This window comes from Equus caballus, chromosome 14 (assembly GCF_041296265.1).
Source record: "Equus caballus isolate H_3958 breed thoroughbred chromosome 14, TB-T2T, whole genome shotgun sequence".
Lineage (NCBI taxonomy): Eukaryota > Metazoa > Chordata > Mammalia > Perissodactyla > Equidae > Equus > Equus caballus.
The window spans coordinates 87,635,461-87,661,773 of record NC_091697.1 but is presented as its reverse complement, the minus strand read 5'-3'; the positions used below and the strand labels follow the sequence as shown (position 1 = coordinate 87,661,773).

Here is a 26,313-nt window from a genome sequence, read left to right as displayed (position 1 = left end):
TCAGATGGCACTTTACTTCAGAGGACAGGTTCCTGTCAACTTCCTGGGATTCAATCGAGCTCTACAATTATCGACATGGGTGACTTGGAGAAAATTAATCTCCATGCCTTTCCACCCCTTCATCTCTAAAATAAAGATAATAGCACCAACTTCATAAGATTTTTGAGAGAATTAAATTAGATTTTACACGTAGGCACTTACCAGAGGGCCTGATAAACTGTCAAAAAATGGTGGCCATTAGCATATCCTTCTTATAAAAGTTCTGAGGGACTTCAGTTAATTCAGTTAATTAATTCAGTTAATTAAAAGAAGATCATGAAATAAAAGTAGCACTATGCCTGAAACCCAAGAAAACTGGAATCTAATTTTATTTTTTCCACTTAATGGTTAGTTACTTTGAGGGGTGTCAACGAACATATTTGGGCATTTTTGAGTTTATAGTAAAAATGACAGGGAAGTAGATCCAATAAATTCTTGAAAGTTTTCCCACCTCAGAGAACTATATTTTATTTGAACATGTTGGTGCTCATGATTTTGGAAGGCTAGCTCTCAAAATGCATGATAGTGATGAGCCCAAGAAGGCGCTCCTGATACAATGGGTTAATATAGTTTGAAATTTATAGATTAGCACCTAGGGAATGGATTGTAACAGAAGATGCAGGGTTGTTTCTAATTCAAGACGGACTTTTGCTTTAAAACTTTATAGAACATCTTACCCTCTATCAACAACATGCTTAATGATATCTCAATAATTTCTTGAAAAATGCAGTCTGCCTTTCTTTGGGTGAGGGTTATCGGAAATGGAACTGTACCAAGGAGCTGTCATTCTAAGACCACTTCTTCTCATCAACATTTCTCAGGTGTCCGTCTATGCATCCCCAGACAAATGGAGTCAAACGCATTATGCTTTGGAAGCATCATTGAAGCTACTTGACTTTTACGAAAATTACTTCGACATCAACTATCCACTCCCAAAACTAGGTAGGTTCAAATCCCACATCATTGTCTTTATTTTTCTTTATAGAACTTGCTTTGATTTCTTTCCTCTTTCCATGTGATTTAAATGAGCACTGAAGAGGTTCAGTTAGTCCAGGAAGCAGAGAAGTACCTCAGAGATGGTCCTTGAGTGTAGAAAATAAGGTCTTTATGAAAAGCCAAAGTAGTGTGAATCATTTGTCTATTCTTTTATCAGGTTTAATATTAAAACAGCTGCATTGCATATTAAATTTAACTGGATGAATTTTCTGGAGCATATATATATTTTTCTATACCATATTTGTACAAGACCAGCAATCTTTTATAAAAGTTACCAAAGGTTTATGTAAACAGAGGAAAATTGTCTCTTCATCTGTTATATACAGTACATTCGAGGCTGGAAGATAAGATTGCAGCACAGACTTAAAAAAACAGATTTGGAGGAAATAGATAATTTGAATGTGGTAGTAGTAGGTCTTTGTATAAGAAGATACAAACTGCATCGCAGCATTGTTTACAGTGGCCAAGACGTGGAACCAGCCTACATGCCCAGAAACTGATGATTGGATAAGGAAGATGTGGTATGTATACACAATGGAATGCTACTCAGCCATAAAAAAAGACGAAATTGGCCCATTCACAACAATGTGGATGGACCTCGAGGGCATTATGTTAAGCGAAATAAGTCAGTCAGAGAAGGACGAACTCTATATGACTCCACTCATAGGTGGAAATTAGCATATTGATAGGGAGATCTGATCGGTGGTTACCAGGGAAAAGGGGGGGTGGGGGGAGGGTACGGAGGGGGAAGTGGTGTACCCACAACATGACTAACAAAAATGTACAACTGAAATCTCACAAGGTTGTAATCTATCATAACATTAATAAAAAAAAAAAAAAAAAAAAAAAAAAAAAAAAAAAAGAAGATACAAACTGTCTATCTTGGTTTTAATTTTCTGTCTTTTTTTTTGTTAAAGATTGGCACCTGAGCTAACAACTGTTGCCAATCTTTCTTTTTTTTCCTGCTTTTTTTCTCCCCAAATCCCCCCAGTACATAGTTGCATATTTTAATTATGGGTCCTTCTAGTTGTGGCATGTGGGACGCCACCTCAGTGTGGCTTGGCGACCGGTGCCATGTCCGCGCCCAGGATCCAAACCGGTGAAACCCTGGGCCGCTGAAGTAGAGAGCACGAACTTAACCACTTGGCCAGTGGGGCTGGCCCCTAATTTTCTATCTTAAAAAAATAAAAGTTGTGATTTTTATAATGTTGTGGAACATATAAAAACCACGATTTAAGTTTTATAACTTATATAGATTAGTTTTTAGAGTTTCTGACAGTGACAAAACATCTTTTTTTCTTTGGGACGTTAGGGCATAAGTCCTTATCATGTCTTTCCTCCCCTTCCCCCACAACCTCCATGCAGTTTTTTTAGAAAAAGTAACGGGAACCATCAAAAGACATCTCTAGGGGCTTATTTCTATAGTTCCTGAGTTCTCACCATATTGTTACAGTGCAGGTTCTATATACTCTTTAGTGCAGATATACTCAACTCAGTTTCCCCGTACTGCACTGCTGGCCTCTATGTAAAAAGTCAAGGAAGGATCAAATAACAGCTGTGACTAATCTTACATTTTTCTTGAAAAATGCAACCTTGAAGACCATATGAAATGTCTTTTAAAACTAACTAAAAAGAAGCATGGAGCTTAAGAAAAAATAGAACAGACATAAGCATCTCTAATGGCTATGGGAAGTAATCCAAGTAATATAAAATCGTCAATGCAATTTAGAAAAGGAGTCATTCCCACAGTTAAGTGCTAATGAATACTAATCTTTATTAGTGCTAATTTACTTTTGGATTGTCCTATAAATATTTGTTTTTGTCCACTAGAATTAACCAGTATTAATTCCAGACAATGTAATTACAAGCCAAGAGACTTGGTTCATTTCAAACTTTAAAAACATCACCTTCCTTTTTAGCCAAACAGTACTTCTCCCAAAATGGCCTGGCAGTGTAAAAAGAAAGAATTCCAAGATTAGATATTAACCAGAAATTTTCTAACCTACATGAAGTCATTAGCAAAGGATGCATATATACGTACATACATACACACGCGCACTGATATATTATAAATTAATATACATTATACCTGAGTTGCTTAAAGACAATGAAATTTCACTTTTTCCCCCCAAGACTTTGTTAAGAGGTAGAGGAAATATCAGTGTTGAAAAGGAAATTGAGATCAGAAAGAACTGAGGCCCACAGTTTTTCTCTTCTACTACCTTAGAAGGAACTTTGCTCATAATAAAGGCCATATGTTCTTGAAGTATTAATTGAAATATTGACTATAGAGATTGGTCCTAAAAGGCATTCTCCTGATATTAAAATCCTGTATCTTTCTCTTTTTTGTAGAAATAGTTTATTATATGTTTTGATGAATCTCAAAAGTATTAGAAATTATTTGATAACTTTTATTTTTGAAGTTTTTCAGTAGTACTAATATAAAATACAATATGAGTGTTTTTAAATGAATTATTTTCTTAGCAGTAATGCACCCAAGGTGTTTTCAGAGTTTGGCACTTTTAGGAAAAAATGGTTAAATGTCAATAGGTTACTTCAGCTACAACCAAAACTATATTGATAGAACTTACTCTGCTTGATAATGGGTACTGGTTATTTTCAGTGCAACTACAAGACACCATCTCAATGTTTAGATATTTTTGGTATTTTTCAGAAAGTCTGCTTGTAGACTCTGAAAGGATCATAACGTATTTGAGGAGGAAGCAAATCTCACTTCTGGTGTGGAAACCATAATGATCAAGTGTGGTTGTTCTTGTTTCTTAGATCTAGTTGCGATTCCTGACTTTGAATCTGGAGCTATGGAAAATTGGGGCCTCATCACGTATCGAGAGACGTCACTGCTCTTTGATCCCAAGACCTCTTCTGTTTCCGATAAACTATGGGTCACCAAAGTCGTAGCCCATGAACTAGCACACCAGGTACCTGGCACTCATGACATTCTCTTAGTATCTGCCCAAGAGAGCATTTATACAGAACGCCACCAATCTCTCTGAAACAACATAAAATCACATTTTACCTCTAGAGGGGACCTTAGGAATTATCAAACCAAACACAATATGTCAAGTAGCAGAGGGCTCAGTCTCTAGACTATGGGAATCTACAGGAATTTTATCACAAGAGAAGCAGCCACTATATCTTCTAAAACCCTTCAAGGCAAAGGCTTCAAATATCTTTTCTCAAAGAAGTATGGGGACTATATGCAGAAACATATAGCAGAGAATTGGAAACCCTGCAAATATAGATTTATATTAAAAAATATTTCTCCTCATACCCCCTAGTACTGTGGCATTCCAATATAGAGCAAAATCAATCTCCCTTCCATTGGAACCTGTGATTATATGGCCACAGTGAAGTCCTTCAAGTCCAAGTCTCATGGGCTGCTGACCCTGGACATACTACCTAATTCTCTAAACTCCAGTGTCCTCATCTATAAATTAAGTCAATAATAATAGTTAAGAATATAAAAAGTTGATAACAGCTTCTAGAAACTGTTGTGAGGATTACAGATAAGCGTCTGCACCAGTCACATTGTAGGCACTTAATAAGCATTAGTTATTAATGATGATGACAATGACCGCTACTGCTGCTACCATTTCTTGCAGAATAAGATTTCCAAGGCCCATCTGTCAAGACTATATTACATAAAAACATGGAACTATAAAACCAGCTCTATAGATATCAGAGACTACTTCTACTCTATTTCGTTTCTGAAAATCTCCAGGAACAGTGAATGATTAAGGGCCCCAGAAATTCTCTTTCACCATGTAGGCAAATATCATTCCATTGTAGAAGGTGGTAATATCTCCCACTTTTAATTTTTACCTTTATTCTTTATCACCACTATAATACTGCTTTTGTTTTGTTTTCATTTTTGTTTTTTTAAGCAGTGAACTAAGTACCCAATTACGTAGGAGGCATGCTCAGCACTGTACTTTGAGAACATATGGGGGCTTCCTCTGGTTTAGAAACTCCCCACCAGCTCATTTTAGGGTTCTGATCGTTAGTCACTGGTAACTCTAAAGCACTTAACTGGGTCTGGGGATTCCTAATCTTTCTACCCAATGTTTGTAGGGAAATGGTCAGAGAGATCTACCTCAGGGCTCCATGCTCCTTCTGGGCCTTCCTTTAATAGCTTCTCTTTCATGGAAACACAGAGTCTAGGACTGAAGCAATAGGCAGCATTGGAATGTTTGTCTTGACTATTTTGTGTCTCCATCAATTTCCATATGACCATGTCACTCCTCTCTGTAAAACCCTGGCAAAGACTCTCAATGCCAACTGGATGAGTCAAGGGTCCATGGCATGGCACACAAGGCTCCCATGATGCAGCCCCTCTCTGCCTCTCCAGCCTCCTCTCTTACCGACACTGCAAGCTTTAGCCATCCCGACTACCTGCCATTTCCTCAGCATGCCAGATTGTATTGCTTCTCTATGCTTTTGCTCCTGCTCCCTGACCTGCCTAGGGGACACAACACTCCCAACACACCTGAAGACTACTTGCAAGATTCAGGAAATGAATCATTTCCTGACTATCCTATACACTCTCCCAGCAGAACTGATCCTTTCGTCCTGGAATCCTCTCTGTCTCTTGTACAGATATTGACTGTAGCACCAATGATGCTTTATTGCATGTATCTGTCTGCAGGTTGTCCTCTGTCATTTGTATTGAGGCAGAGGCTATATCATGTACATCTTTAGATTTCTAACCTATGGCATGGTGCCAGGAACACAGAAGATTCTCAATAGATATCTTTATTCAATGAATGAATAAGCCACTCTTACTAACTGGCGCAGTGACCAGAATCAGCTCAACCTGAATTTCTCATACTCATTACTTCTCAAACTGAGGAAACACCTCTCATCCCTGCTCGCAGATGCCCCTGGAAAGATTTGTGCCTACTTGCAAAATGATCTGAGGGTCATCAGAAAAGGAATAGAGTTTAAACAGTTTCCAGAAGTTACAGATCTAGCTGTTCTATTCTATAACTGTAACAGGCGCTTCTGAATCGTAGAATCTTTTTATTCAAGTTTCCCATCCTTCTGGAGATTGCAATCCTAAAATAGATAAACCAGATGCACAGTATTGGGCATATAGGCTAAATAAATAAAATATAAAAGTATATGAAAAAATAGTAATATTTGAAACTGGTGTTATAGATCAGATATAGTTCAAGGGTAAATTTCTATTTATATTACCCTTATGCACTCTTTTTATTTTGTTTATATATATTTAAAATCTCAGAACTTTATCCACTTTAATGGCCAAGTTAATCCCTGGAAGTTAGTCAGGGCAGAGGTTAACAATTAAATTTACCCATCAGCGATATTATGTAACAATCTGAGAGTCCTAAATGAATTCTTATGATTCTCTTAAGTAGCTGCTACTTAACATAAAGGAGTGACTTCACCAAAGATACTTTGGCTTCTGTTTCTCCTTAAACCATCATCATAAATCAAGGACAAGGTGAGATTATACTTACTGTATAAGAAAGAAAAACAACCCCACAAAATGTTTCCTTTTCTTAATATTAAATCTAATAGCTAGGAAATGTTGGGAGGATAGGATGGAAGTTCGGGAGTTGGAGGCAATATGGACACAAAAGGAACAAAAATGCAGTGGTGAGAAGAGAAGGCAAGGAAACCAGGAGAAGGAAGTTGTGCAGAGAGAAAAGAGTAGCAAAGATAGAAGGGAGGCCTTAACTACTAAAAGAAAGAAGTTAGCACCCATTACAGCTTTTGCTACAGTAAATAATTTTTTTATATTTGTTTAACTTCTAATAACATTAAGTTTTTATCTCCTAGTGGTTTGGCAACCTGGTTACAATGGAATGGTGGAATGATATTTGGCTCAATGAGGGTTTTGCAACATACATGGAACTTATCTCTGCTAATGCTACGTATCCAGAGTTAGAACTCGTAAGTTCACAATCTGGTGTGTCATACTACATGCCCTAAGGAATCACCAATTCGCTATTAAAATTTTTAGTAAATACCGAAAAGAACACTACATGGCATCGTGTTTTTGAATCCATAGTGTTTATTTGATATACGATAGAGATTGCGTTAGTTTGCTAGGACGGCCATGACAAAATACCACAGACTGGGGGGCTTACACTACAGAGATTTATTTTCTCACGGTTCTGGAGGCTAGAAGTCTGAGATCAAGGTGTTGGCAGGTTTGTTTCTTCTGAGGCCTCTTTTCTTGGCCTACAGAAAGCCACTTTCTCACTGTGTCCTCATATGGTCCATTCTCTGTACACAAACATCCCTGGCATCTCTCTGTGTGTCCAAATTTCCTTTTCTTATAAGGCCACCAGTCAGATTGGATTGAGGCCCACCCTAAAGGCCTCATTTTTGCTCAGTCCCCTCTTTAAAGGCACTGTCTCCAAGTACAGCCACATTCTGAGGTACTGGGGCTAGGGCTTCAACATAGGAATTTGATGGGGGGGAGGAGGGCACATTTCAGCCCATGACACAGATCACAGAACTGGATCAGACACTGGAGGTTTTAGAGAACAATCAACATAAATCTCTCACGCAAAATTTGTGGACAGAGAGCACAAATATACAGCTGTGTACGTAGAGTGAGAGGAGAGAATATCACTGTCCACAGCGATGATATAGGACAAGACAATGCCCATGCCTATAGATCCTGTGCAGAGTTCTTGGCATATTAGCCTGAATTGAGCATGACTGGGGGCACACTTGTCCAGAATTTCCAAAAGTCCAGTTCACTTCCCCAGAATGTGTGAAAAGATGTCTTCAAACATGTCATCTTTTGTAGGTATAAGGGGGTCTGAGCACCACATATCAAGGTGGTTCGTAGTAACGGATAACTAGCTCTTTAAGGTAGATATTTGGTCCAGCATGGTATAGACAGTCATGGATTCAAAGTCAGTGTCTTCTTATTTGCTATATGCTTTAATCCATGGTTTAATCTCAAAACTTTACACATTCTCATTTATAAAATGTGTATAATGCATCTGCCTTGCATTACATACAAGGGTGTTGAAAGGGTTGCAGATGACGGATGCAAGGTCCTGGCACATAGCGAGCATTCACTAGCCAGGAACATTAGTCTTATTTCTGTGCCCAAGGGCTTGGTACCTGGTAAACATTCATGTAATGACTGAGGGAATGTTGGGTTTATGCATTTATGAAGTAGAGAATTGGTGAAAGGGGTCTATATAAGGGAAAAGAAACATCTTGTAAGAAATATTGATTGAATCCTTACTTCTAAGACTATCTTACTAGACCTAGCATGTTTTCTATGGCTTCGAGAGTGTCATATTGAAATTGAAAAAGTTTCCTCCCCTGTTTAGGATAACTATTTTTTGGACTTGTGTTTCGAAGTAATTAAAAGAGATTCATTAAATTCATCTCGTCCTATCTCCAATCAAGTAGAAACTCCTACTCAAATAAAGGAAATGTTCGATACTGTTTCCTATAAGAAGGTAGGCAATTCTGCGGACAAGTGGAAGCTCTGTTTTCAGGAGAAATATAATGAGCCCAGTAAAATCAACAGTTTATTTTGTTGATGCCATGTTACTGCTACCTGTTTCACTTTTTATTTTGTTTGCTGTTCATGTCTCAGACATTAACATGTTCCATAAAATTGAAGCTTCCTTTAAAAACATATACTACTACCTTTCCCTTTAATTTCTTTTTCTTTGTGTTTTTTAGGGAGCTTGTATTTTGAATATGCTCAAAGATTTTCTGAGCGAGGAGAAATTCCAGAAAGGAATTATCAACTACTTAAAGAAGTTCAGCTATGGAAATGCTAAGAATGATGATTTGTGGAGCAGTCTGTCAAATGTAAGTCATATATTGGGTTACAGTGGACTGTTGTTACACCTGAGAAGTGACAAGCTAATTCTGAGGGTTTATAAATAGTTATATTGCCAGTCAACAAATATGTATTCCCCTTGCCACACTGCCAAGGTTAATAGAGCCAGAACCTTTCTTTCTCCTCCAGCACCACACTAAACCAGGACGATGCACTGGGTTAGCCACACGGGTTCTATATTTCACCTCCTTCTCTTTGGTTTCTCTTCTCTGGTTAACCCTACAATTCTGTCTTATCTTTTTCCAAAATCTTTAATGACATTGTAAGTCCTGCTATGTGACACCTAATCCTCTCCACCCAAATTTTCAGGTTGAACTCTACTTGCTCAATTTTATTTCCCAATATTTTCTGTTGAGTAGGACATGTCTTCTCCCTCATAGGAAGAAATCCTGCTCAATCCTATGCTTGTGTTTCTAGTGCCCTTGTGACCTGAAATATCCTTTCTTCTTCCCAACAATTCAAATGCTATCCATCTTTCACAATCTAGCTGAGATTTCACCTCCTCCTTCCAACCCTCATTGGTTTACCTTTCTGCTAAATGCCTAGAAGTGCATTTATGTTCCACACAGTGACATTCTCTTCTTTTTGGTTTCTACTGGTTCAGTAACAACAATGATAATAATATTAATAGAATTTGCTTAAGAGCAAGAATCATGTCTATTCTTTTTTTGAATGCCATGGCACCTAGCACGCTATTGATTCTATAATCGTGATTAATAGTTAATGATTGATCGAAGAACACATGGTCTTTTGTCTTTGGGATTTGTGTAGTATAATAGGTAAGACAAAGCAGAAAATATGCAGTCAACTCAGACGATTCTAATAATGATTAAAATATTATTTGATTTTTCAACTGCAAGGAAAATTATCTTTTATAGCAGTATTGGACTGGCAAAGCTTTTGCCAGCAGGTAGAAGAACTCTAAACCATTGTAGACAGAAGAGGTCCTCTCTTATTTATAAGCACTTATGTCTTAGGGACAGTAACAATATTGTTCAATATTTGTATAGAACTTTACAGTTTAAAAAGAAATCTCATGTGCATTCTCTCATTTGGTATATTTTTTTTGTGCCCTTATAAAGTCTGGACTCTCATGGTCTAATTTGCATGTGATTTTGTGGTCAAAGAAACAAAGTCAAGTAATTAAAAATTTTTCTAAGTAGCTCAAATCTTTTATTCGCGTTTCTTTAAAATTGTAAGAGGGATTGAAATACACAGTCCCGAGTAATACTTATAAAAATGCTACTTACTATTAATTTCCATCACATCCTGTAGTAATCCAGACGCTCTCTCTCAGAATTCCTCCTAAACTTCTCAACACCAAGCCTCACGTTGCTTTTCTCTTCCTTCCTCCTCCTTCTCTCTCTCCCTTGCTATGCATGTGTATATGCATGCGTGTGTGTGTTTATGTGTGCAGGTGTAGACATTAATCTAGACTTTCTTCAACAAGGAAGAATCTGTCTTTGGTATGCATAGTGGGTGTAGGGAGGATTAAAAGAGAAATGTGACTAACAATTACAGGATTCTTTTAGACCAACTGTGAACATTCCTATGTTAACTTTGGTCACATCATGCTTATAATCATCTCAAGAAGGTAGGCATTCTTACCCGTTTTTACAGATGGGAAAACTAATACTAAAGGAAAGATTTGCTCAAGATCATATACCATGTGAGCATGGAGTTAGTACTTAAAACCTGTCTTCTGACTCTAAGTCCAATATTCATTCTTTCAATTGCATGACTTCTTCCTAGTTCTCAGGAAAATCTCCCATCTAACCTTCCCCTAAGGGTCCTAAATTCTAATTGACACCCTCCTGATGCCAAATGAAACTGACATGAAAATGATAAATTCTGGAAAATTTCTTAATCAGCATTGTGTCACATAACATCAATTCTAATACATGTCAATAGCAACTTGGGAATCAGAAGAATTCTTTGTTACTATTTTTCATAAAATCATTTAATAGTACGTGAGAGCCTTAGACAGTGTGAATGTCATTTTTCCTATCTACGATTCCCTTTAGAGCATTAACTCCTGGTTATCCTGGTTATTGACTCCTGGTCGATTGCCAAGTTGGTGATTTTCTTAGGTCTCATTTCAATTCTGAATTCAAAATTTATGGTGCGTCCACTACATGCTACTGTGGTCACCATTGGGGAATACCCAGGTAAGTAAGGAGTTTCCCCCACTATCAAGGAATTTACACTACGATAGGAGAAAGTTCACACTAGACACAGTTGCCTCCTATATTTGTTATACGTAGAAGACAAGAACAGTAACTTGTGTGTATTTTCTATGGTCACTATGAAGATGTCTCTCTTTTTCATTTTCGTGTATTGCTATGCTCATTATTATGTCTAGATGAATTAAATTTCCATATAGCTATGCTAATAAATGTCTGCATTCATGTCTAATATGCATATTCAGCCAACTATCAGTGCTTAAATAATAGTGCTGTTTTATTCTTGTTTTACAGAGTTGTTTAGAAGGTGATTTTACATCTGGTGGATTTTGTTATTCTGATTCCAAGACAACAAGCAACACAGTAAGTATAGACACTTATAGACTAGAAGAGATCTGGCACATCACCTCACCCAGAGTGAGTATGGCACGTAGACTAGCCCGGCTGTCCCTTTAAATAACTGGAGAGGAAGAGAGACTCCACAATTCTCCTTGAAAAAAAGCTGACTCAAGAAGGAATGTTCAGGCCATTTAGGGGGATGACGCTGCTACTAGTATATTTTTGTTGTTGTCATTCAGCTTTCCCACAACCCTACTGCCAGCTAAAAATATCTCAGCTCAAAATTCTTTTGAGTGGTTACTGCTGCATTGGCATCCTCTAGGCTCTGAAAAATGCCAGACCAAATATGTTGTTAGTTTGGAAATAGAATGCATGGCTTTCTTGAGGTCCCGTCTTTTTATTTACTTCTAGGAAATGGCTGAAGTACTTTAGGAGAAAAGAAAGTCATCATGAAGAAAAGGCAAACTTTTTTTTAAAAGAGACATAGTAATCCCATAAGTTATGGTTTCTAAAGGAAGATTCAGCATCATCCAGTGATCAGAAACCTATACTAGAAGCTGGGAAACTAAAGGTTTTGTTCTCCATTCAATATATCTCCATTGATAGAACCTGTTCCTTTGGAATATTAAAGCTTCTCTAAAGACAGACATTTGCCTTCTAAGCCTCAGTCTGGATTCCACCATTATTAAAATGGAGAGATATTTTTTACTTCTAAAGAGAGCAGGAGGGAGGTTCCAGTCTCAAGCCCTTCCTCTTGGCTTTTCCTGCCCTGTGTTAACCCTCAGCCTCCCACATATCTCCCTCCTTCATTCAGGTGACTTGCAGAGCGCAGCCCTGGGTGGGCAGCCCCAGAACAGTTCCCACATAGCTCTGCCTGAGTCCTCCCCTCTCCCTCCCCAAGCCCAGTTTCTGGCACCCAGGGAGGTCAAAGTTTCTGATCTCTCTTCAGTTTCTCTTCTCTGTCTTGAGTTACCACTTGTCATTTCAGCTCGCCTTTCTAGAGGAAAACATGGAGGTCAAAGAGATGATGACTACATGGACTCTGCAGAAAGGAATCCCTCTCGTGGTGGTTAAACAAGAAGGGCGTTCTCTCAGACTGCAGCAGGAGCGCTTCCTGAGTGGGGTTTTCAAAGAGGACCCTGAGTGGAGGGCCCTGCAGGAAAGGTGGTTGCTTTGCTTCTGTTGGGCTTCTTATCTGAGTTTGCTCATTATTTCATTGGCTTTCTTTCAGCGTCTCTGGCAACTTTGTGGGATGCTATTTCTACACGAGAATCAAAGGCCTAATCTAGCCTTGATACAGATTTAAAGAGCTTCAGGGGGCCCAGACTGCGGTGTTCAGCAGCTGTGTTCTTAGAAATTCCATGGCCAACTTTAGAACCTCAGTTCTGATGCAGAGGGTGGTCAATTATATTTCTATTATAAAATACCCTGACTCTTTTCAATCCTGGATTTCTGAGCACTAATAAATTGTGTGACTGGCCCTTACCTAGGAAGGGCTATGACAACTATGCATCTTATCAGATGAGAAAAGACATTTCCATGTGATAAATTAGATGCCAAAACTTCCTGTTCCCTTTTGTTTTTCAGTAATACACTATAAATGTCGTGTCTTAAAACATATGATGTTCTTGGAATTATGAAAGCAAATCCAATTCACCACTCTGTCATCTTGTTCAGCAGCCTATCCTGAAGAAACTTGTTAAAGGCTTTGCTGAAATCAAGGAACACTGTCCACATTTCTCTGATCTATTAGCCCTATCAATAAGATGAATGAGGTTAATTTAAAATGAAATAATACAAGTGAATCTGTGTTGACTGTTATGATTATTATTTCTTTTTCTAAGGAACTAGCTGTCTAATAACAATTCTGGAACTTTTCTAACAATTAGAAACACATTCAAGGTCTTTAACACCTAGAATATACTGTTTTCCCCTTTTCGTTTCATCAGTTGCCTATCTCCAATCCAGCAGCAGCTCATACACCACATCTCTACGTATACATCCTTCCATTTTTCTGTATGTCCTTCTAAAGTCTGAACCTCAGAGAGTTTCGATGATTTGTAGCTTGACAACACAGCCTGGAAAATTTAACATTCGATTCATCATTGAGAAAGTAGGACTCATAATTTTGTAACTTCTCAAAATGTCACAAGAGAGCTCAATGGTCTGGATGGCCCAGAATAATAAATATCTGCTATGATGATCTGTATTTTTCCTCTATCTGAGGCAGTATTTAGATTACTATTGTAAAATCACTGCCCTCTGCTTCATGCCTATCCAAACTCATGAAATGCTACTTTCCCTCTGTCTTCTGCCAGATATGTTTATCTGGAAGAATCCCTTTCTTTCTAGAGCCAAAGTCCATCCAGGAGTCTCAGTCCATTAAGTCTTGGCACTATGTGTCTACTTTTACTTTTATGTAAATATTTCAGTTGCTTTGTTAATTATCTGTATTTTGTGGGTTAGCAGGTAGATTATCCCTTCTGACCCTTTACTAGATGGAGTCTGTGTATGTTGTTTCTTTCATTGTTTTATATTTTTCTGAGGACTAACGGGTACATCCTCAGTTACTCTGCTTTCTGTTTTACACCTGTTGGTATTTTCAAGCATATGATTTGACCTATGCAGGATTACTATAGCTAACATGGCTTGATGTGATAGAGGAAATGAATTCTAGAAGCTGCTAGAAAGTTAGCCAGGAAAAATAGCCAATTTCTGTTATTTCCCACAATAAGTCCTTTGAAAAGTAGCTGAAGCCTTTTCTTCCAATCCACTCTGCTTTTCTGTTTCCTGAACTTGGCCAACCTGCAGGCCCTAGACTGTAGCATTGCTGACCACTTACTCGCAGTCACTTAGCAGTTGGGGGTTGGATATGGGTAGCTTTGTTGAACAAAAGGATAAGTGGAAAATCATACCAAATAAGATCTTTATCTCTTAAGGCTTTTCCTACAGCTTTGGTTCAGTTATTTGAATTAACATCAGGCTGTCAGAGTTTTTGGAAATATGAAAGGATGATTGCATTTTTTTCTCTTAGAAGAAAGCAAGCATCAGAACATGTCATGGTATGAGATTTGGATAGCAAATGGCATAGGTAGTTGTGACAGAGTTCGACTGGGTATATATTGCTGCAACTTCATAATCATCATGGAAGGACTTTTGCATACCCAAGGATCTGTGAGTCTTAGCCTATAAAACTTCTAAGGCCACTGACAGTGTGAAGGATGGGTGATTAGGTGCCTTTTATAGCCTATCTGAGTCTGAAAATGTGAAAATTGAAACGGCCATTCATTTCATCTGTAACGGTCTTTATTTTCTCACATAGGTACCTTTGGCATATCCCACTGACCTACTCCACGAGTTCCTCTGATGCAATTCACAGACACATCCTAAAATCAAAGACAGGTAAGGAACTAATTAGCCAAATGATGTTTTAGTTCTGAAATTAAACATCTTCTGAGCTATTTGGAGGAAAGGTACTGTAATTGAAGGTAATAATAGAAGATTTATATTTGGGAAAGTTCTCATTTATCCATCTATTAGTTACCAAAAGTATCTTGTAGCTAGAAAGGCTGAATTTTTCATTCAGTGGGAAGTGCTCGTGTGCTTTTAGCATTTAGAGATAGGTTTTATTTATATCGAGAAAGGATGGCATCCTATTGTGTCTTTTAATACCTATTAATCCAGCTCTTAAGCCACAAGGCAAAAATGTATAGTGGAAAAAGCATACACTTTGGAATCGATTAGCCCTGGATTCAAATCCTCACTCTGTCGTCTATTAAATGCGTGTATTTAAGAAAATTTCTTAACTCTTTCTGAGCTTTCCCATCTTATTTTGAATGGCCTACCAGAGTTATTGAGAGAATACGATAATGTTATTTTACCACTATATAATGTCTGTTATATTAAAAAATACATAATGTAATTTTAATTTCTCCTTTAAACACTTCACTGAAATTTGAGGGTGTTTCCATCATAATGTATATTCAACCTGGAGTCCTTATTTCACCCAAAATAAGGACTGGACAAATGGATCACCTATTTACATATGCATATTTCAATGACCAGTAACTAAACCTTGAGACACAGCTACCAGTAAACCAAGCCAAATACCAGTCATGCTCATCATCTGGCTCAGTAGGCCTCTGCATGCCTCTTAGACCTGCATAGACTGTTTTTGAAAACAAATTTAGCAGTTCTTTTCATGTTAATTTATTTATTTATTAATTTAATGAGACGTCATTCCCAAAAGAAACCATCCAGTGGACTGAAAATGACTATCATCATGATTCTTCCAAAATTTTGTCTTCCCATGGATTTATTAATAATAGTATGGAAACTAAGAATTTTGGAGACGTTCCTGGTATGTATGTTGATAATGAAATGCCCATGCCAATTTCCTCCTCTTAGATACTCTGGATTTACCTGAAAAGACCAGTTGGGTGAAATTCAATGTGGACTCAAATGGCTACTACATCGTTCACTATGAGGGACATGGATGGGACCAACTCATTACACAGCTGAATCAGAACCACACACTTCTCAGACCTAAGGACAGAATAGGTCTGATTCATGATGCATTTCAGCTAGTAAGGTAATGCAAAATTTCATCTGATTTCACAGGAAATAACTGATCCATAACCAGACTTTCTTGTTTCAAAATCAAATGTTCAGTGTTGATCATTCATAGGATATAGATCTGAATGGAGGTCAAGCACTGGCCACTAGGCCAAAACCTACCCACTGATAAGGTATGTTGACCCATACAGTGTTCAAAAATTTAATCCAACATTTTAAAATGGGGAGAATTTATATAAAAATCCTGACTTCTGGAGTCTCTTTAAAAATGAGATTTGGCAACCGTGGGCCTTCATTGCCACAAGGTAGCCATAGAGGAGACTACAGTGGGCAGATCTTTCTTTAGGCCAGGCCTGCACTCTCCCATGTACCAGAGTCCCAAACAGTACATGTGAGCAGCCCGCTTCACTCACTTAGAGTGGAGCCTTTCAGCATTTAAGCTTTTGACCCCAGATTTAAAATTTGTTTATGCTAGCAGCTTGCTGTTTCACCAAATACCTATGTAATCTGCTGAACAAAAAGAACAAATATAATCTTAACCTTTACAATTTTAAATGAATTGTTAGCCTAGGGCATAATCCATTCATTACTTTGCTCACGTTAGAGAAATCAATATGAAATTGGTAGGGAAATGAAGAATTAGCTGCTTATGTTTATTCTTTTTTAGACTTTCCTGGAAAGACAAATGTTTTCTTTCCTTTCACATTTATCATGCACAGAACAATATGTACAATAAATCAGGTCACAGGAGTGCCAATGGAAAAAAATTGAGGATCAGGTGGACTATTATGCATTGTAAGCTTTTCCTATTCTGAGAATTACTGTAATGTACTCACTTTATTCAGTGTGACATATTATTTCCTTTCAGATGCTTTTTTAGGTCAGATTGAGAGAAAGTAACCAGCAGGATATCTCTCAGGGAAAGCTTCTTTGTACGACAGAATTCCCTAGTTAGGAATGGAAGAGGATTGAGAGTTTAATCCTCAGACCCATAGGTCTCAGGAGCATCATGGTAGCATAGCGCATTGGAGGACTAGGAAAAACACCATCCCACATCTGAGTGGATGTATGACAGACTAGCTGAGAATTAGGCTATTGTTAGTCGAAGGGGATTTGTCTGCTCAAAGAACAAATTCTGGGCAGATTGCAGAGAAAATAGATTAAAAATTTAAGACTATGAAGAATGAAGAATATTGACAACTCAGCAAATGAAAACCAATCTTTCAAGCAGTTGTAAAGTCTTTTTTGCTGTTTCTAGCCTATAAATTTATGAGTAGTCTAAATTTAGCAAAAGAAACCCTGCAGTTATTGACGCATCAGTGGAAAAACAATAATCTTTTCTTCACTGGGTGGAACGTTTAATGAAGTTCATTAAGAGTACAAATATTGGGTTAAAACAGGTGAATTCAAATACTACTTCTTCACATTATTTGACCTTGGGCAAGTTACTTAACCTTTTCAAGCCTAAGTTTTCTAGTCTTTAAAACTCCAGTTTTAAATAATGTCTATCATACGGGGTTGTTTTGAGGATTACGTAAGATAAGCAGATAAAGTGCTAAGCATAGAACATGCTCAATAGTCAGCTGTTCACATTATTAGTATTATGTAGTATAAATTGTTTAAAAGATCATGTGTTGAGTAGGAACATGATGTGACATATAAAAATGCATTTCAAATAATTGAAATTGGAAAAAAGCAGAACGTAGGTTTGTGTGTTGTTATGCTTGCAACTACATAGGAAAAAATGAGCTAACTGTTGGGGGGGGGCACCCAAGGAAATATTCCAAAGTGCTATTAGTGAATGTGTAGGGTACTGAAATTATGTCTTTTTTCCTCTCTTCTCTATCGTCCAAATGTTTTGTAACTTGTTTATATTACTTTTATAATACAAGTAATTGCATAAGGAAATAATTTAAAACACTCATAATGGGTCTAAATATTTTTCCTTGCTACTCTCCCTTGGTAATGTATATCTCTTCCTTCCCTGCTTTATGCAATATCTATTTAAGAGTTAAAGGAAGTAATCAGTGATCACATTTAGTTTGGAGAAAAAATTTGACCCAGAAATGGATCTTTGATTGGATTTTCATACTTAATAAATATAATTTAAACCTTAGATCTCATCTGAGTTGAGTGGAATTAAAATGACAGCTTTAATTTCCTTACAGAAAAACTGCTAGTTTCTTTTAGTCCTATACCTTCAAAAGAAGCTCCAAATTGGTTCTGCAGGAATATAGTTTTATTTCACAAAGGTACCATTTAGCTGAAACTGCATATAAATAAGCAGATACAGATTTTTTCCTGTTGGGCTGACATGTATGCTTATATATGTGTTTGGGCTTTAAGGTAAACAAACATTCAGAGAAAATTTTGTGCACTGATTGAAACAGAGAGCAAGTGGTGAGGAGCTGGATTTTTGTTAAACAATTAATAACCATACAAAAATAAAAAGAGTCCCTTTTAAATGAATATTAAGATTAAATTCTTTTAAAGTAGGGAAATATAAAAGTAAAGGTTTCTAATAGCAGCATTTGTTGTAGTAAGAAATAAATTAGGCTGGGCCAAAAAGAAAAACAGGGTTAAGATAAAGTAATGTTTATGTGTCAAACATTCTTTTTGAAATTGTGGCCCTAGAACATAATATCTAGTTTCTTCCTGTTGCTGCTCCTTCAAGCTATCAACTGTACTGAATATTATGATACCAACACATGTGGGAAGGAAGAGTGACATTTTGTGGATTTGTGTTTTAAAAAATACAGCAGATCATAGAATCATAGAGCATATGGTCTAGCCCTCTGTCTTCAGATGGAAGTTTTGGAAAATTTTCCATAAGTCTGTTTTAAAGTAGCATGTCATTGTGATTGAAAAGAGTAAAGTCACAACAGAAGTTGGTTTTTTAGATTTCACTTCTTTCCAGTTTCAGTTCCCTGGTTTTACATAGGAATTTAAAATTTGAAAAACCCGAAGGAGGTAAGGCATTTTGTTAATGAAAAATTCACCAAAGATATCCCTTGTTCTGGAATCTGTTTCCATATCAGACTATTGTGCTTAATCTGGAAGTCAGATGCTGGCAAAAATGGCTAATAGACTCTAGGGGGACACAGATCCTCTCAGAAACACGTGCCAGAACTACTTTACGAAGGTGACAATATAATGGTTTATTTCCTCTGCAGAAGAGACCATAACATTTTGGTCTTCAGAATAATAGTTTTGTTGGGTATGTTTTTCTTATTAAAAGAAAATATAGAGAAGGCATATAACTTTAGGATCTAAAAAAAAGATAGAAATACTTGTTTTGTCCCACTGACGATAATTGCTGCTTCTCTGTTAGGCTCTAGAAGGGACATCAAAAAAAGACGTGGCACCTGTCCTCACAGTTCCAAATTCACTTGGAGGAACAATTCAAAGCCGCAAGTTAAACAATTAGAGAATGACAATATATAAAAACATTGATCTTATTTGGTATTAAATACTAATATTAGCTAATATTTTATTTACAAAGCTCTTACTGTGTGCTAGCCACTATTCTAAGTGTTTTACATATATTAACTCATTTAATCCTTTCAACAACAGAAGAAGATACTATTATTTTCCCCACTGTATAGGGGAGGCAACTGAGGCCCAGAGAGATTAGGTAATTTGCCCAAGATCACGCAGCTAGCCAGTGGCAGAGCTAGGACTTAAGTCAAATGGTCTGGCTATAATGAACTACTCCTTTTGTTGTGTTCTGTATTGTATTTGTTTTAATATTAAGAATGGAAAGATATGCGCAAACCACTGACATTTGTTTTATACCGCAGCGCAGGAAGGTTGACCCTAGACAAAGCCCTTGACTTGACTCGCTATCTTCAACATGAGACAAACATTCCTGCACTTCTCAAAGGCCTGGAATATTTAGAAACATTTTACCACATGATGGACAGAAGGAATATTTCAGATGTCACTGAAAATCTCAAGGTTTGAATCACTTTCGGAAAATTCGTCAAGTAAATACAGTGTCTGGATAATCAGTGAGACTTAGGTTTTGTGTGAACTCTTGGGGTTAAATCTTCTAGAAGTTGAGGAAACTGGCTGATCATACAGTCAACAGCACAGCATCTAGTGGTTGGATGCCCCTCGTTCCTTGTCATCACCATTCTAAGAGCTAAGTACCAGGATCATGAGTAAAACATCCCTCTTAAGATGATTTTATGTTACATCAATTGATATTCCCCTCTCAGATAGGAAATTAAATCATATTTTTACTGGAGAATCTAACTCTGTTTCTTAAGCATGGTAGGTGGAGGCCAGAAAAAGAGAAAAGAAATATAAAGATAAGTAGTTCTGTGTTTTGGGAAAGGTTCATGCAGACACCTTAGAGTTGAGCCCTTTAGATGGGTGAATGAGAACTGTTAAGAACTAAATTTAGCCTCTCTGTAAACCATCCTGTGCTTTCTGCAGCATTACTTTCTCCGATATTTTAAGCCAGTGATTGACACACAAAGCTGGAGCGACGAGGGCTCTGTCTGGGACAGGATGCTTCGCTCAGTTCTCTTGAAGCTGGCCTGTTACCTGAACCACGCTCCTTGCATCAGGAAGGCAACTCAACTCTTCTCTCAGTGGATGGAATCTGGTGGAAAATTAAAGTAAACCTTGACTTCTGTCCTATTCTTTGTTCCTTTCACTTTGATGTAAAAGTCTTTGATCATGCGAGACATTAGATCTAAAACCTTTTAGTAAGAATAGAGAAAAAAAATCATGCTGGGAATTAGATGCCCTTGTTTCATGCCTCCTCATAGTAAGTGCTCAATAGATTTTGTGGGAAGTGAGGTTTAGGTCCCTGTAGGGGACAGCTAAGAAACATTGGCATGGCAACAGAAAGATAGCCAGGAGGTGGAAGCAGGAGGGCACCCAATCTCCAAAAGTGATGCCTTTAAAGATAAAAAGCAATAGGAAATGTACATACAATGAAAACACCAGTGATCATTTGGTGAAACTTGTGTCAAAAAAAAGGAGGGTGCTTTTTTTTCCCAATGTGTTTTCTTCCTTATTAATCAATACCACAGACCAAGCCTAGGCCCCGTGTTTCACCTTTGATGTGAAACTGATGATTTGGACCACCTAAAGGATGTATACGGTGGTTAAATTGATTCTAGTGCCTATTATAATCAGGAAGATGCCTAGTGATTAAATGGATTATGTAGAAATTCAGCTTAGCAGCTGCAACCATAGGTACTAACAGACCCCATGGTCCTTTTAATGTAAGCCTTGATTTCTAACATGTGATTTTATATTGTTACTGTTAAAACTCTGACTCTAGAGTTGGATGTGTCGAGAAATCAAATCTCTATGTGAATTAAGGAAAATTCATTTTTTAAAATAGAAGAAAAAATTCACAACTTTAGTACGAAGTAATGTAATTTTTGTAATGTAATATAATATAGTGTCAATTTTTCCTGTGCCAAATTATGCTATCATAATTTCTCTCCACACAACTAAATCTCAGTGAGCTTTCTGAAATCTTCTTTTGAATTCTTGCTTTTAAAAAAGGTAATTCTAGTTTTCTTCTTTTTGGACCTTTCTGCTCTTTGGGATTTAAGCCTGAATCAGTTTTAGAAAAAAATATCTTTTAGCTCTATTTTTCTCAGCTTTTTGTTCAGGTTTGAATGGGTTGTATGAGTGAGGCTAGAATGTAAACATCCTGCTTCCCTATCACACAATGGAATAGCGTTCTGTCTTGATGCTAGTTACAAGAGGGATGATCTTACCCGCAGTAACCCGTGTACAATAGATAAGATAGTTCAACATGTTGAATAGGGTGCCATGCCTATGAAAATATTCTGGGTAAAGCTCGCTTATGCTTGTAATCAAGAATACATAATTAAATATTGTAGGGTTTTTTCCTAAACTTCAGGACCACTAGTATTAATCGTAATCAAGCATTTCATTACATGGATTAATTGATTACTTCATTCATTCATGAATTCAAAATATAATTCTTTGCATGTCGCCTATGCGCCGGGCACTGCTGTAGGTGGTCAGGATAAAGTGATGAACAAACAACTATGTTTCCTACCTTCAAGGAACTTACAATGTACTTGTTAACCAATCTTCATAACTTTGTGCAGTAAAACAGCACAAGCATTAGAATCATAGGTTTGAATCCCATCTCCGAAATGTCTTGTCACCTTGGTACAAGTTACATAACCCTTCCGAGCTTTATTTCCACTTTTTAAAAATTAGGATAATAACTATCTCACTGAGCAGCTTTGACAGTTAAATAAGATGTACAGAGACTAGTGCAATCCCTGCCATAAGGTCACTGCATGATTTCTGCCCCAAATTCACTTCTCTGTGCTTTGGTTTTTCCAAGTCATCAAAATGAATATCTTTTATCATTGATCTAATGATATTTGGGATTAAAAATCATAGACCAAGTTAGAATGAAAACTAGTTAATATCTTACAGGGCAATAGAAAACAAAAACGGTGGTGTCTTCTTTAGGTGGACAGAAAATATTATTGCATCTTACCAGTTTTGCAGAATTGTAAAATGACTAAACTCTAATTACAATTCTCTACACTTGGAAAGTCAGATGACCCTCAGAGAGGCCAGTTAAAAAATACTCTTAATGTGACATTAAAGCAGGAGGTAGCCATCTTTTTTAAAAAAGAAATCATATAGCACCAATACAAATTATTTAATGATAGAATTCTGTATAAACTAGTGTCTTTATAGTTCAAAAATCCTCTCTTTTATTTATTGATTCTATCAACTTTCTATTTTCCTCTCTGAGTAGGTTAAATTTTCTGATTATTCTTCTTGCTAATATCAGTAGAAAAAACGCACAAATAATTTGCAAAGTAAAATTACATAAAACATTTTTATAAAAGTTTGGCAAAGAAAAAGGTTGAATATGCTAGATAGTGGAAATAACTCAGGGGTAATTCTCTTATAGCAATTTAAAATTGTAATAAGAAAAAAAGTTTTTTTCATAGAACTTTCATCTTCACTTTTGTGCTTAATATTACAGTATCCCAACAGATGTTTTAAAGATCGTTTATTCGGTGGGTGCTCAGACAACAGCAGGATGGAATTACCTTTTAAAGCAATATGAACTGTCAGTGTCAGGTGCTGAAAAAAACAAAATTCTGTATGCATTGTCAACCAGCAAACATGAGGAAAAGTTAATGAAGTAAGTGCATGAATTTAACTAAATTGTTAAAAGTAAACTGACACAAATTCAGTGACTTCACAAAAATTTCAGCCACCAATCGCAAAGGCATAAAATAATTGAATCAGGATCTGTATTGCTGTGACATTATTTCTAAGAAAAATCTATTGACAAAATGCAAGTAATGAAAACAGACATTCCCTAGTAATTAATCATGTGATTGAGACTAGATAGATGTCTATGTTTTACTTTCAGAACCTTGGAGGAAAATTATTACAAAAATACATTCTTGTATATAAGATGCTAATCAAAGTTCTTTAATTAATTTGGGAATAAAATTACTGCTAGAAAAAAGTAAAAGTTTAACCAGAATGTTAAAAATGTTAGCCGGTACAAAATTACTGTTTTTGGTAAATTATACTTTTATCATGCCGCTTTCTCTCCTATTCTTTTAATATATTGGTAGCATGAGTTAATTTCCATTACAAAATACATACAATGAATCATCAACTGGTGTTTATTTCTTCAGACTGATTGAACTAGGAATGGAAGGAAAGGTTATCAAGACACAGGACTTGGCAGCTCTTCTTCATGCAATTGCCAGAAATCCAGAGGGGCAGCAATTAGCCTGGAATTTTGTAAGAGAAAACTGGACCGAACTCCTAAAAAAGTTGGTATTCACTTACATCTAATGTGTGTTCTTTCACCCAGATGTCTCAGTTGCCTAAAGCCAAGTGTAATCAAGTGTTCTCCAAAGCATATAAATGATACCATTTTTACTCAAATGGCTCAAGGAAGAATCGGTTTTGAAACTCACTAGCCCAGATTACCCTGTCCAGGTGTAAAGGAGAGGAATGAGAAAAAAGGAATGGGAAACATTTCTTTTATTCAGCCCAGGCAAAGAAGAATTGCCGGGAGCAAGTAGGATTTAAGTTAAATCAGGTCATCAGCCCCATCACCCTCTCCCCTCCTGGTTCTCTCCCCAGCCCAGAAGAATCCAATGAAGCCACATATAGTGCATCAGACATATTTGGCTTGCTATGTTAATGTAGTTTTGTTCTGGGGGAAAAACTTCAGGAATTTTGATGAGAGCTAATCCCCACCCCCAATTCCCCTGTGAAGGTGGCACCGTGGAGACCTTGGGGTAGCTGAAAGAAACCCGATCAGAAGTGTTTTGGGAGCCCCCCTCCAAAACTGGATTGGTTCTGAATCTTTTCTGCATTTCCACTTTGCGGGGGACCAAAGCTAACTCCAGTATGCTTCTGGGCCTAAAATATCCCAGGAAAAAAACCCAATAATGTACAGGATGGCATTGCTTTGTCTCACAACAAACCCCTGCTAAGGTGCCCAGCCATTCCTCATCCAAATCCAAAACGTCCCTTATGACTATATGGAAAATATCCCGAATCCGAGAGCTGTGCAATTGCTCTGTTCGCCTTAGCTCTATGCAGCATATCTGAGGTCAGTCATCCCCAGGTCCTCTTCCCTCTCATTTCTTAGCCATAAAGCATTCAGAGTCCCCACACACAGCTTTTGTGTAAACAAAAAGCACATTTCCACCCCTCTCCTGGACCTCCAAGGAGTTGACATTTACATGAGACGGAATAGTTAGAAACAGCTTTAAAAAAAAAGTTTCCCTAAAGACCCTAACTGGAACCATTGGTTTTGTTGTTTGCATGAGTTCCCTCCTGTAATGATTAGACTTTTTCTGCAATGCTGTAGTTTTCCTTTGTAACTGGGAACTGTCCTCATGCCTGACCGAGCGCAGAGCTTAGACGCGGACCCATCTTCTGAGATGTATCTGTGCTGTGTTTTTTCAGCATGAATCCCTTTGACTTACGGTACAAATTCTCTCTATAAAACGCTGGGGTGAAAGACGCAGTCTCTGGCTATGAAAGAGAGGTCAACTAAGTAATATTGCCCCAATAAATACAATGCTTTAACACAGTGGTGTCCAAAATGGGATGGGAAAGTGTGCAAGACAATACATTAGTGTGCAAGAGAAAAGTAATACCACATATATTATTCCCTAACTTAGGCTATTAAATTTTCTTTTTTACCTGTAACATAATACATGCTTATAATTCATAAATAGAAATACGTATATTGGGAAGTTCTTGCTCAAAAAATCTTTACTGATGGAGTATATAATAAAACAATGTAGAGAATGCTGCTTTAAGCATAAACATAAATTTAAGCATAAACATTGCTGAATAAGCTAGACATATTTTCTAAGAAAGCTTTATCTACCTTTTTATTTAATGGTCAAATTTGATAAATTTTATAGCTTTGGGATTGTACTGGATGAATATAAGAGTTATTCTTTTGGTAATTAATAATATCTATTATAATGCACAAGCTTATCATATAGTTATTAAATTATATATTTTAAAAATGGTATATGATGTAATGAATGTAAGCGCAGAATTTCTATTACCTAAACCTGTGGGGTTCCTTTTTATTTTCAGATTTGGCTTGGGCTCATTTCCCATGAGAATGATCATCTCTGGCACAACAGCTCACTTTTCTTCCAAGGATGAGTTGCAAGAGGTTTGTGACTTTATGTTGGTAACAATTTAAAAATAAATGTTCAAATTGCAGGATTGAATGTAAACTCAGGTGCAATCTGGTTTGAAGTTCTCATTTTATTAAAAGAAAAGAAATTGTTTGTCCAATGTCACATAGCAAGTAAACGGAATGGACAGGACTAGAACCTGACTCTTAAAATACATTTTTTGTAGCATTCAAAATGTAAATCATCCTTGAGAGATGAGTCCTTTTGTATTATTTCATTCATATAGCATCATCGCGCAAGAGTGGTTACACAGAAGTTTGGAAGAGTACTTAAAGGTTTTTTTAACAAAACTAGTATTGTTGGTAATTCTTGTTGTCTTGTTTTTCTGAGGCATTCTAGTGTTTTACAACTTCTTTCCACAATAAATCTCAAATTTATTTATCCTTTAAGTAAATTCAGAATTCTAGAACTTGAATCCCAGCTCACTACTTACTCTCTGACTTGACTAAGTCACTTAACTTCTTTACTCGCAGTGTGCTCACTTGTAAGATGACGATTTATCATTCCTGTCTTACTTCTCCATTGTTTGAAGATAAAGTGAAATAATTATGCAAAAAAAAGAAAAGAAGACGAAAATAACCTGTTA

The 26,313-nt window shown here is 36.9% G+C and overlaps 2 protein-coding genes across 4 annotated transcripts in view; one reads left to right on the top strand and one right to left on the bottom strand.

Annotated features, from left to right (window-relative positions):
* Positions 1 to 26,313, bottom strand: part of ERAP1 (endoplasmic reticulum aminopeptidase 1) — a 144,529-nt gene that overhangs the window by 104,587 nt on the left and 13,629 nt on the right. The window lies entirely within an intron of this gene.
* ERAP2 (endoplasmic reticulum aminopeptidase 2) overlaps positions 1 to 26,313 on the top strand; it is a 40,309-nt gene that overhangs the window by 11,593 nt on the left and 2,403 nt on the right. For all 3 annotated transcript variants that reach the window (XM_023616932.2, XM_070232790.1, NM_001309464.2), the window contains 14 exon segments: positions 861 to 981; positions 3,820 to 3,974; positions 6,859 to 6,972; positions 8,379 to 8,510; positions 8,740 to 8,871; positions 11,380 to 11,448; positions 12,413 to 12,588; positions 14,747 to 14,826; positions 15,832 to 16,015; positions 19,800 to 19,956; positions 20,440 to 20,624; positions 23,012 to 23,173; positions 23,682 to 23,822; positions 25,621 to 25,702. In XM_023616932.2, coding sequence (XP_023472700.1) covers positions 861 to 981; positions 3,820 to 3,974; positions 6,859 to 6,972; positions 8,379 to 8,510; positions 8,740 to 8,871; positions 11,380 to 11,448; positions 12,413 to 12,588; positions 14,747 to 14,826; positions 15,832 to 16,015; positions 19,800 to 19,956; positions 20,440 to 20,624; positions 23,012 to 23,173; positions 23,682 to 23,822; positions 25,621 to 25,702 — 1,890 coding nt within the window.